This window comes from Hoplias malabaricus, chromosome 3 (assembly GCF_029633855.1).
Source record: "Hoplias malabaricus isolate fHopMal1 chromosome 3, fHopMal1.hap1, whole genome shotgun sequence".
In the NCBI taxonomy this organism is placed as follows: Eukaryota; Metazoa; Chordata; class Actinopteri; order Characiformes; family Erythrinidae; genus Hoplias; species Hoplias malabaricus.
Window position 1 is genome coordinate 68,589,790 of NC_089802.1, and position 13,224 is coordinate 68,603,013.

Consider the following 13,224-nt stretch of genomic DNA (forward strand, 5'->3'; position numbering starts at 1 on the left):
CCAAACTCCTCACAGACAGTCACCCGGAGCAGGAATTGTACCCACAACCTCCAGGTCCCTGGAGCTGCGTGACTTCGACACTACCTGCTGCGCCACCGTGCCGCCCCAATAAGAAATTGCCTTATTTATTTATTTATTTGCTTATTTATTCATTCACCATGTAGAGTTTCGGAACAAGCAAGGGAATAATAACAGTAAGCAAAGATTATATTATTGAATCAAGGAAAATTATATTAACAGGAAAAACACATGAAAACATAGCTGTGACTAAAATGGCTCCCTAATGCCTCATTGGCATTGTGCTATTTAGTGAGTCATTATTTAGTTCACTAAGTAGCGCTAAGAAACACAAGTGTATTCGGACCCTTCCACTGGCCATTGCTTAGTAACAAAGAAACTTGCAATGCATTCTGTTCCACATTCAGCTCATGTAGTGAGCTATGATGTTTACTACATTTTACGAGTGCATTGTGGGAGATGGTAGTTCCCTTAAAAATCATGCTTGTATTCAGCTTTACAACTTGAACACTCAGAGAAAACACAGCCATTAAAAACTGTGGGTCTGAGCATGGACAGAGCTGCTAAGTAGCATAGCACAACTTGTCATAACAAGAAGGGCACGTGCGATGGCACTGTACTACATTATTAAAGGTACAACAGGCACAACAGTGGTTGTAAGTCCAGTTGCATTCCCTAAAGGTACAATACATTGTCTTTTACAGAATGAGAGGTGAATATTTGTAAAAAAAATTATAGAACTGTGTAAAATATAAGAACATAATATAAGTCCTGGAGATGAAATCAATATAATTTTAAACTCTACAATTATAATAAAATGTAATAAAAATAAGGTAGAATTATGTTCCTTAATAAAAAAGGTAGTGAAAATGTGAGTTTTCACAGTGAGTTTTTCTGAGAGTGCAGGAGAAAAAATACAAAAAGTGTTTATGTACTCATTATAACAGATATCCACACATTTTCAATATATTGTACACTCTTAAAAATTGTGGTTCTTCAAGGGTTCTTTAGTAAAGAAAATGGTTCACCTGTTAACAACACTTGTACTGCACTGAAATTCACTATGGCTCAGAGCACCCTGACTGATCCTAATACAAAATGTCCACAAAGAAACAGTTGCTATAGTCCACTGTCAGACTGATTCTGTGGAGACAATCCAAATGTCCATACGACTCAAATTGGCATGAATCTGATGGCATGTTTCACACTGAGAATCAAATCTAGATGTAAAAATAGTGCAACCAAACCAGTGCTTAGATTTCATGGAATCCGTCTAATTTGTTTTTAACAGCCTCCAGCCTCCCAGGTCAGCAAAAGCCTGGCAAAGGTGTGGTGTAGAGATATGTTTTCATGAACGAAACAAACCTTTCCTCATGACTTATCTCTAGGTTTATCTCCTGGCACACCATTAAAAGTGCCACACACTAAGTACACAGTTGTGAACAGAACTTGAACAGCTGCAGTGCTGTCATACTAGTAACTCTTGAAACAATATGATTTAACTGACTTAAAGGATACTGAAGCTCTAATGAGAAATTTGTGCCTATTTGTGAAAATTAAACTCTTATTTTAATAAACCCTTTTTATTTTTCAATTGTTATACATATATATTTAGTAATTGCTAATCATAACGAGCGGCACGGTGGCGCAGCAGGTAGTGTCTCTGGGTTGCTCTGGATGACTGTCTTTGAGGAGTTGGTGTGTTCTCCCTGTGTCTGCGTGGGTTTCCTCCAGGTGCTCCGGTTTCCTCCCACGGTCCAAAAACACACGTTGGTGGGTGGATTTGCGACTCAAAAGTGTCCATAGGTCTGAGTGTGTGAGTGAATGTGCCCCCTCAGGTGTCTTCCTGCCTTGCACACTGAGAAATTCCAGGTAGGCTCTGGACCCACCACGACCCTGAACTGGTTAAGCAGTTACAGACGATGAATGGATGAATGCTAATCATAAGTACTAGCTAGCTCACAGCTAGTAGATACTTCCTCTGAGACACACGAAGACTGCCATAGGTTCTACCGTGTTTTTTTTAAAAAAAGTTACTAACATCAATTATTAACATCATTGGACAGATGAACATGCTTGGAGGAGAATGTTAACTCCCTAATTCCCTTATCTTAGCTAACAGCAGCCTAGCATTAAGTTAGTGGGAAAGAGAAGGAGTGCGGTTGTGCTTCTTTAAATCGGTGGCATTGGTAATAAGATATTCAGATACTATATATATAATATAATATAGAATCTATATAATATAATATAGATGTTTAGATACTCTGAATTTAAAGTATTTTGATGTAGCCTACTGATTAAATTAAGATACAAATGTGCAACAAAATACTGAGTTATACTGGAATTCATGTTAAACTTTCATTTTTCATTGTGCCCTGGTAGTTTAAAAAAAAATCTACAAGTACAGACAAGGTTTTCCATTAGCACCCACCATAACTATGAATATATTAACTCCTCCCAGCTGTATTTTCCTGTTAAACTAAGCCACAGTGAGACATGTTGTTCAGTATTTTCCCACACAGCCTCATAAAACTCACACACATACAGCATGATGCTGTTCTACTGAACTGGAAACTCGGCACGAGAACTGAAAAATGAGATCTCCAAAAGTACTAAGCAGCCATTAGCCTCCTTTTACACACCAGCCTGATGTTAATAGCCAACAGCCGAGACGGACATTATTAGAACAGCATATATTCATACTAGGGGTGTCAAATAATATAAATAAATAAATAAATAAATAAATAAATAAATAAATAAATAAAATGCTAAATCACATCTGTTTAATAATTGCAATCAATCACATTTAAATTGTACATTTTATTTGCTCATATTCGACCCCAAAATTACACGATCCTGCTTAAAAATAGTGCATTTAATTATGGACATAAGGGTGGACATAATGAGGTTCATCAGAATATGTTTAATGTCACTAAGTCTGGAGCATTATTTTCAACTTGTTTCATGTCCATCACTGAAGAACTTCTTCAAGAACTGGAGTAGTTTCCTGACACAGCAACACAGACTTGTCATTTAGGAACAACATTCCCTTCGTTTTCTGTTGAGGACTTGTATGTGTACATGCCTTTCCTAACAGGGACTAACAATTCACAGCACAAACATGTCTTATGTAATGCAAAACATGGCATAAATGCCAAATAGTGACCCAGAGAATATTTATTAAGTACATTGTGCACTAATACCTGAAGTTAGATGGCAGATCACTTTTTTATGATGAAGAGAAATCTCATATTTTTGGGACTTGGAATGGTGGTGATCCAGAACTAAAAATCAAGCATCACTGTCAGACCTTACAATATTTCAGCATCTAGTGTAAAACCAGTTTGGCACTGAGGCTCATTAGATCCTAGAGGGAGCCCTTTTGTAAGGACGTGACACTAGGCTTGGTGACCTTTGTCTATGTGCACCTGCTCCAGAACATGCCATTTGTTTAAAGATTATTTAAGCTGTGTGCATATACACAACTGAACATCCGCAGAACGTTCACCTTAAAGTTAAATTTACAAAGAATGTCTTCACGTTTGGACAAAAGAATGTTATTCCCTTGACCTGGAACATATCCTGTGAACTATTAACTTGTATCACATTGTAAATTAGTTTACCCCATCGCGCCATCTTGTGTCATAAACAGGTAACACGTGCAGTCTCAGAAACGGGAAGTCCCGCCTCTTATGTTCGCAAATGCTCGGAAATTTGATTTAGTTCACTGAATCGACTCTTTTGCACTGTCCGATTCACTAACTCCAGCATTTTTTAAGAAATAGATGACAATTGGCAATGGGGAATATTTAAAACATATATAACATATTTTTAGGCTATATATAATCAACCAAAACATTAAAATGACCTCCTTGTATCTACACTTCTTTACCAGTTCCACTTAGTATTTTTAAGTAAATGCACTTCGTATATTTATTATTACACAATGTGTATGTTATTTAATGTTCTTAAATGGTAAGGAGCCTACACAGGATCCCCACAGAGCAGGTATGACTTTGTTAGTTGGTCATTCATAGTGCTGCAGTGACACTGAAATGGTGGTGTCAGTATGTGTTGTTTTGGTATGCATGGATCAGACATAGCAGTGCTGCTGGAGTTTTCACTGCTCACACTATTAGACACACTTTACTTGTTCGTCCAACACTTTGTGTTAATCATCCACAATGTTAGTGTCTGTAGAAATATAAATTGCATCTATATGGTAAGTAAAGGTCCCCCTCTCTCTCACACACACACACACACACACTGGTAACCTTTGTGTATATATCATCAGTATCAATATACTGTGTACTAATCCTGCAGGTAAATTTATAATGTAACATTGTAACATATATACCTTTTTAGATATAAATAGATTTCCATAAAAGGAAAAAATGCTGTATGCTATAAATTATATATATATATATATATAGTGTGTGTGTGTGTGAGAGAGAGAGAGAGAGAAAGAGAGAGATTCATTGAATCGGTTCACCTCCAAGCTTCTATTCAAAGAGTCGACTCAAAGACCAATATTTCAGTTCAGTAAACGTCAGCGCTGGGCTCGGAGGCTAACACGTGAAAAACATGAGCGCAATGGATGCTTGTTGACAAAACAGTTACAGTTTGGAGTAACGTTAGACCTCCGTCGTATTAAACAGCTATTAGCCTTGTTCGGCTTGAATACAATATCCTTCGGAGCCACAACATTGAAGAGACGGTTTTAGGAGCCCTCTTGGAAACTTCACAGGTTACCGTTAGCTTAGCAAAACAGAAACACGTTCAGCATAGTCTCAGGCCACAAACTACAGCTACAGCATGGACAACACTGAGGAAGACTCTGTGCAGCTTCACGGAGACGAAGAGATAATCGAAGTTATCGACCTGAACGATACAGAACCGGGCCCTGGTGTGTAGCGTCTCTATTTTATCTGTATTTCTGCTAACGTTACTTTACCTCAGCAGCCTATGAGTGACAGCCTTGTGGATTTTGAGTTAAGGAAAAGTTATAGCGCAGGGAGTTAAAAAGCAAACCAAAATAACATAGTACGTGTTATGGAAATAAACCCCTCTCCAGTGTGAATTAAATGGCCATTGGTGTTTTAATCAAAATTTGCTCCTTTCATTTATAAACTGGATATTGATAATCTTGCGTGCCTCTCACGCAGGCAGTAGTTACTATATGTGTTTAACTTTAATGTGTTCAATAGATGACCTTGCTGAAGAGTTTGAAGATGTGGATTTCGCTGATGCTGGGAACCAAGACCAAGATGATGAAGGTTGGGAGACTGAGGATGAGATGGAGGCAGATCAAGATGACAGTGACCTCACTTTTTCTAAACACACAGGTGATGTCACTACTCTTCTTTCTTTTTGTTTATGTATATATTTTTAGATGCTCTTGTTGTTCAATACTGTACTCATGGTACACTATCCACTGTCTCAGGTTCTGTCTTCTGCATCAATCTGGACCCAGTGATGAATAATCTCGCCATCACTGGTGGTGAAGATGACAAAGCTTATGTATGGAATATTGCTGATGGAGAAGTGCTGTTTGAGTGCACAGGTGTGTTTGAATGATTTTTGCAAATCAAAAGAACATAGAACACTGGCGTATACCTCTGAGGTGGTTCTGTAGTCAGCATCATTAGTATCTTTATTATTAGCATCGATATATAACTCAGTCTAAGCTATTTTGCTTTTTATATGGGTATATATGTAGGGTGTTTTTAATGCATTGTAATAAGCCCAGATTGGCTGTTTGCTCAGAGAGTATGACTTGCATGACTTGAGGTCTATTGCATCGTCACTCAGATGCTCACCTTGTGCTTATGTATTTTCTTCAGGCCACAAGGACTCAGTCACATGTGCTGGCTTCAGCCATGACTCAAAGCTTGTGGTATCCGGAGACATGAGTGGACTGATCAAAGTATGGAAGATTGAGACCAAAGAAGAGATATGGTCATTTGAAGTAGGAGATCTGGAGGTAAACTGATGTTATGCCAAATTATTAGGCACATTTTTCTGTTAAAGGTTAAGCACCACTTAATGAACCTCAATGAATATTTGCATTATTTTATGACATATATAAGTATGAATTAAAATGAAAATAGCAGCTTAATTTGCTTTAAAACTGACAATTTTTTTAAATTGACGGAAAGACGGTTGTCACTGGTGGACAACAGCTGAACAACGCCGCGGTAAAACACCGTTATGACTGACTGTTATGACAGTATCTAGCTAAATAACCAACATTATTCATGACAATAGCCTAGCAATAAGCTAAACTCAAATGTAGAGGTACCGTTATTCTTGTAAATGTGATCGAAGTCGAACTCGAACTCATCCGACACTATAAACCTCCGTAATGCAGCTACGTAGCCGAGTATAATCTGAGCCACCGAGTTTAGCGAGTCAAGCTAACGTTAACTAACACCAACTAAAACAGGCGAAGTGAGTGTCCTTACCCTGTTTACCTCCATGTTACAGAGGCTCTTGAACACCTTTCGTTGGTGTCCTTACATGCCCATATTGTTGGAAAAGCGCCAGTGAAATGAGCTACAGATAACGGAGTGAGCGGATGGTCCTTTCCAAAGTGCCCGTTTAAAGTTGACAAATTTAGTCCATTTTCTGGATATTTTGATCTTTGGGCCATTTGTTCACAGATGTCCCACTGTACATTGAATGATTGCAGCCAAAAAACAACACACCTTTTCATCATTTTGCATTAAATTAAGTGCAGCTTCTAGAGTTGGTGTCCACCATCTACGTCACAAGCAAGGTCTTTTAAACTTTATTCCTTGAATTAGTAAGAAATAACATGTTTTCTGACTATCAATAAACACAAGTTAGGAACTCAAATTCCACTGTATTTATTTGTTTGACACTTTCATATCGCTGGTGCTTAGCCTTTAAACTATTATTAAGCCATTTAATGCTCATAAACCATTTTTATTGTGGTATTCATGTTTGGAATCAGCATCTACAACCTGGTATTTTTACTGGATGCACATGTTCATAATTGTTCATGTTAAGCCACACGAGACATCCTCAGCCTGAATGCCAACAGCTCTTACTTTTCTTAGATATGTAAAATATACAAAGACTATATTCAGGTAATTGTAAGGGAATTATACAAGAGTTTAAATTGCCACTTCAGCCTTACCTTGATTCTGACTCTGGATTTGAGTTTGTACTTGATTCTTTCTCTTTTATTACCAATGGATTCTTGTGCAAATGGGTACATGTGAAGGATTTTAACAGTACTGACCAATCTTTGCCTTCTGTGGTTTTCATTCACTGCAGCACAGTTGTTCCATCTTTGCAGAATATGGCTCTGTCCCAAATCCCTAGTGAGCTTCTTAAGTAGGCATTGACTACATAGACAGCTGTTATAATAGGCAGCATTCTAACTGTCGTCTGTCCTCATGAGGCAGACTATTGAGACGCTCTAATTAGAGAGCGATTGCTTCACCGCTTGTTCTTGCCAGCTGCATGCAACCAGTGTTTACTTACCACAGCGGTTACCGATGTCTCAATGTTTCAGCGCGATGGACTCTAGTCTTCCCTTTTTTAACCACAATTTCAATAATTTTTGCTCTGGGAGAAGAGCGAAATAGACGGGAGCTGTGCTTGCTTTGCATCATGGAATTGCCTTCACGGCTGAGGGACAGTTCGATGCTGCCTTCAAATTCAGCCAGGTTAAGGTATCTCAGCAGGCAGCATAGTGAGGTATCTAAGAACTGAGACGGCCTAAGTGTCAGGAGGCTGCACACTATGACGTAAAATGCTCTCGATGTTGACAGCTCACTAGGTTTTCGGACAGACTCACTAAATACTTGCAGTTTTGGGTTAAGTACTGTGGAGAACTTTGCCTTAAAGCATGGTACATAGGGAATGATCGTTAACAATTTGTCCATCCAGTTATTGCAGACTAATTCAACAACATGCTGAGTTCTTCTTTGTGAATTTCATTGCCTTGTGTCTTCATGTTAGTGGCTGCATTGGCACCCTTGTGCGCCGGTCCTGCTGGCAGGTGCAGCTGATGGTAACGTCTGGATGTGGAAGATACCAAATGGAGACTGTAAGACGTTTCAGGGGCCTAACTGTCAGGCCACAAGTGGAAAGATCCTCCCTGATGGTGAGATGACATTAGCTTTGCATTATGTATGAATATGTTTAAAGTTTTCCCTGAGAAAATAATCTGTTGCCCCTATTTCACAAGCTGCAATAGGTACTTACTAATAACACTGAATGAAGTATAATTGTTATGGTTATGGGCTTTTCTGTGGATTTTCAAAATGTAATGCTTACACTAAACTATATAGATTAGAAGTAACATTTAATTATTGATTAATTATTTGGGTTTAATTTCATTAGGCTGAATTGAATTTTTCTAGCAGTAGCTAGATTTTTGTTTAACAGCAGTTTAATATATTCATATTGTATTAACGTAACAGTTAAAACATATTACTGAGTGTGTGTGTGTGTATATACGAATGCTTGTTCTCCACACACAGGGAAGAGAGCAATGGTGGGATATGAGGATGGAACCCTGCGTCTATGGGACCTCAAACAAGGCAATGCCATTCATGTCATTAAAGGTAAAGAACTTGTTGTAGAATAAAATACACTTCAAAGCTTCAAGACAAACTCCTTGTATTCAAATGAAGATTGGAAACGTCTGTAAGCCGGCAATGATTTTTCAGGTAATGATGGCCACCAGGGAGCGCTGACTTCCTTGGAGTGCAACAAAGATGGAAGCCTAGTGCTCACAGGATCAGTGGATGGACAGGCTAAACTCATTAACACGTCAACAGGCAAAGTGAGCGGATTTGCATTAAAAACAATTATATACTCTGAATACTGGTTAGTGTTTCAACATACAGCAAGTGTTGGCTTAAATTGTATTATATTTAAAAATGTGCACCTTGTGCATTTGTGAATATGGTGCACTTTTTTAGGTACTGAGCTCCTTTTCAGTGCAGAACAATGATGAGAAGAATTCAATGGAGGAGCAGGATTCTAACTCTGTGGAGTCTGTAGGATTCTGTAATGTGTATGTATGTCTTTCTTGCCATACATCTTCATTTTAAGTGTGAAACATTGGTAAGACCATGGCTGAGACTGTTCTTGATAAGTGTTCAGCTCTACACATACATGTTGTATACAATAATCTTCTTACAAAAGCATTGCAGATAGAACAAGGAGCTGCACATGAGCCTGTGCTCTCCACACACAATGTCCTTAGTCAGCTAGAGGGTCAAAGCCCTGCCGCACTGGAATGGAAAGCAGTGGAACTGTGTTGTCTTCAGCAACAGAGCGCCATCCAGTGCTACAGAGATGAGTTGCAGTGGTGTATCTGATCCAGATCCAACATCAGTGCTTGACCTCATCATTGTTTATTTGGTTAATTGCAGTCATATGTTCATAGAAATGTTCCACTCTCGGGTATAAAACCTTCTTAGAAGAGGAGACAATGCTGTTACTGCAACAAATGGTGGACAGATGCGCTTTATAAATAACTCTAGGCAAGCAGGTGTCTACAAACGCATAGTGTTTGTTAAACGTTGCAGACATTTAGCTAAATGCAAGTTAATGGCTAAGGCAGCATCTACAGGCAAATACAGTGGACCATGAAGATGAAGTTTAACGTGTTTTAATGCTGTATTTGTTCATCTGTGCTAGTCTGCCCCTAATTGCTGTGGCGTATCTGGATGGCACTCTGGCTATATACGACTTGTCTACACAGAGCATTAGACACAGGTGTAAACATGAGGTAATTATAAACTTATTTGCCGATAGTGTGTCATACTGTTAATAAATAAATACAATTTGAATGAGTCTTTTTTCATACGTAATTTATCGTAAATGGGTGCGTATGACAATCTTTCAGGTTGGCATTGTCCATCTCCAGTGGGAGGAGTCGTCGGCAGTGGTGGCCACCTGTAATCTGGGAGGTGTTTTAACTCTCTGGGATGCTCGCTCTGGAAGCATGGTGTCAGAGTACCGCGGTCACTCCGCAGAGATTCTGGACTTCACACTTAACGGGTGAGTTTGATTGTCACTGAGTTGGTGGGGTAATCTGGTCAAGATGCAGGTAGAAGAATGGGTGCGCAGCTTCCAGTTTCAGGATTTTCACAGTAGTTTATACCTTTTTTTAAATTAGGAGTATTTTTTTTCCAACATCTGGTAGCTTTTGCACTAAGATATGATATTTTATATATAATAACTGGGAAGTGTAGAAAATAAATTGCTGCACATGATTGAAGCTGATAGAGTGATGTCTCAAAAAGGAATCACATGTAGGACTACATAAAGGATCACACAGTAAGATAATGCTCATTGCAAACTTTGCAGCAAGTATGGAGATCTTTGCATGTTTACAGGCATTTATACAATCCACAGAGCTCTTAGAAACCCAGCTCTTTCGTGGAATACTGGGTTGGGATAAATTGTTACTTGCTTTATCTATAACAATAGTTTAAACCAATTTTATAGCAGCTGTGGCCTAATGGTTAGAGAAGTGGGATTGTGTGTGTTCACTGCCAGGGAAGGGTTAAATGTGGAAAGAGATTTTGTTGTATGTTTAACAGCGAAAGATAGTTGCATGTTACACTTTTACAGCACAAAGAGAAGAGTCTCCTATACACAGCATTTCTAACTACCACACCCATAAGATAAACTTAAAGCAGTGGCACTACAGGGAGCTTAGCTGCCACCCAAGCGCCTGAGACCTGGGTTCAGAACTTGTTTGGTGTGTTCTCCCTGGGTCTGTGTGGGTTTCCTCCCACATTTAAAAAACAAATATTTTGGACTGAATGGGTGTGCAACCAAAAAAATCTTTTATTTTTTGAATCTTTTATTCAAAAAAGAATCTTTGACAGATGGCATCTGTTATATTTCATATTCAGTCTTTTCTGGGTCTAACCACTGTGTTGTACATTCTCCAATGTATTACTCTACAGAGAGGCCTCGGTTGCTGTGACTGCAGGTGGGGATCACAAAGCCAAAGTTTTCTGTCTTCAGAGACCTGACCGGTAGGACCTCCTGTATCTCAGACTGACCCCGCCATGTCACTTCCTCAGAGATGATGGACCTCACCCTCTAACTCCGTTTTAACCGACTGAGTCCAGCTGCTTCCCACTTCTATAGTCCGTTTTATTTTATTTTTTTGTGAACTGACACTGATTTGGACTCGACTGGCTTCTGGAGCTGGGGATGTACTGGTCACTGTGATTTTACAGATAAAACTCACATGTAATTTAGAAAATGCCTCATTTGTTTGTGATTTTTAAGGGTAATTCATGTAAATTGCAGTAAAATAAAAACACATGATGGCAAAGGCATATAATGCCTACTACGTTATGTTTAAAAAATAAAGTTTGTAGACATCCCATTGCATGCACTGTGGACATGAATAATAAACTGTGAGAAGAAAGCTTGTCATCTCCATATAACAGTAAGAAATGAAATGAGCCATTGTTCATCAGCTGCACATGAGCATAAGCTCAACATGCTCGGTGCCAAATGTCTTAAAGCCTCCCAGCACTGGACTGTGCAGCAGAGGAGCTCCATTCTTGGGAGTGATGGAGCACAGTTACACACCTGATCAGTTTAATAATCGAATTAACTGCAGCAAAGCATACGTTTCTGATACCTAATGTGTGTTTTATTCTTTTGCTTTAGTTCTTGTTTTTTAGACCCCCTGAAAAAGGTAAATGTGGCAATGTAGACTTTTCATGCTATTTCTCATCAGTACATGATTGTTATGCAGTTTCGGCAAGAGGAGTGATACGAAGTTAAATAGAGCCTGTTGTAATATCACAAGGCACATGTAGCTTTTTCAGTCATTGATTGGAAATGGAAAAACCTTTGCGTTTTATTGTAAGGTTATTACAAAATAAAAAGAAATAACAGATTCTGATACAGTATATGAGTGAGTTACCAACAACAGTTTGTTTTCACTATTTCACTAAACACTTACACTAATCACGGGACAAATAAAATCTGTTTGATGTAAACTCTGACTGGCTTAATTTTTATATATTTATTTATTTATTTGAAGTCTGTAATGCCAAACCAGATGCCTTCTTACTTACCCAGTTAATTATAAGCTTACTTTTACCTAACCCTGAATTGTCTGTCAGGAAATACTTTATGAATTCTCAGCATTTGTAGTCTGGACCTCGTAGGTGTATTTAGGGTGCTACATTAAGAAGCTTTTTGAGAAAATGGGCAAGGTTGGCTATTTTTTCCTACTGCTTACACAGTACATGGAGTCAAGGCCCCACTAGACTTGTCACCAGCCATGTCTCAAGACTAAAGTGCTGGTGAAACTGACTGGTTGGTAGAAGTTTACACAGCAGATGACTGCTAATCGCAATGCGTGTATACTGTTTTGATCGGTGCTGATGAATGTGTTACATGTCTGTGTCTGGCCGGCTGGTACTGTATTGGTAAGGGTGCATTACTTTTAAGTGTTATTATTTGTGTCAATCAGTTTCCGTTGCTGTCTGGCTACTAGTGGCAGGAGTTATGAACTTTTCACCATTATATCATTATACATATAGATCAGATATCCCAGGATGTCTGATCTTCTCGGTTATAAAAATGTACACTGGCTGCAAAGGATCCCTGCATAAGACTTGACAAATAATCATCTGAATGTTAAATATTAGGTGCACAAATAAGGTTTAAAGCATTGTTCTGTAATGTATAATTGTAATTCATTTTATGGTAACTTGCATACTATAAAAAGTGACGACCTTAGGGTGTAGCAGTAGGATTGGAACAATAGAAATGATATGGCTGTCAGTGGGAAGAGTGTGGGTTGGGCCCTGTTTGAAGCTCTAATGGACTGGCATATGATACTTTACATCTTATCTTGTATATGATTATAATTATTTTAAAAAAATGTCAGTAGTTGTTTTTCTTTTTGTAGCTTGAAATGGCATGTGAGAAGAATTTATTCATCACTGCATTCGTTATGAGTTCCATGATCGAAAAAGTGCTGCAAAAGCATGTATATAGATTTGTTCTATTCTTGGGGATAATATTGTATCCTGAAGTACATGTGAGTTTGGGTCTAAAAGATTTAAAGATGGTGATTTCGATGTTAGTGGTGATGAACAGCATATTGGTGCTTAATTTTTGGGTTTGGTGTTTTTTTTTTTTTTTTTTTAATAAAATGACAATGGTCATTTTTAA

The 13,224-nt window shown here is 38.4% G+C and overlaps 1 protein-coding gene across 1 annotated transcript; it reads left to right on the forward strand.

Moving 5' to 3' along the window:
• The first annotated feature begins 4,568 nt into the window (after positions 1-4,568).
• aamp (angio-associated, migratory cell protein) lies at positions 4,569-11,480 on the forward strand. The gene is made up of 11 exons (XM_066664886.1): positions 4,569-4,924; positions 5,226-5,363; positions 5,462-5,581; positions 5,862-6,001; positions 8,011-8,155; positions 8,535-8,618; positions 8,724-8,839; positions 8,979-9,073; positions 9,703-9,793; positions 9,911-10,065; positions 10,983-11,480. Exons 1-11 carry the CDS (start codon positions 4,834-4,836, stop codon positions 11,056-11,058), a joined length of 1,251 nt encoding a protein of 416 aa, XP_066520983.1. The 5' UTR covers positions 4,569-4,833; the 3' UTR covers positions 11,059-11,480.
• The last annotated feature ends 1,744 nt before the right edge of the window (positions 11,481-13,224 follow it).

Coding starts and splice junctions, on each gene's coding strand:
- aamp (XM_066664886.1), top strand. CDS start 4,834: ATGGACAACACTGAGGAAGACTCTGTGCAGCTTCACGGAGACGAAGAG. Junction 4,925..5,225: donor CGATACAGAACCGGGCCCTG/GTGTGTAGCGTC, acceptor TGTGTTCAATAG/ATGACCTTGCTGAAGAGTTT. Junction 5,582..5,861: donor AGTGCTGTTTGAGTGCACAG/GTGTGTTTGAAT, acceptor TATTTTCTTCAG/GCCACAAGGACTCAGTCACA.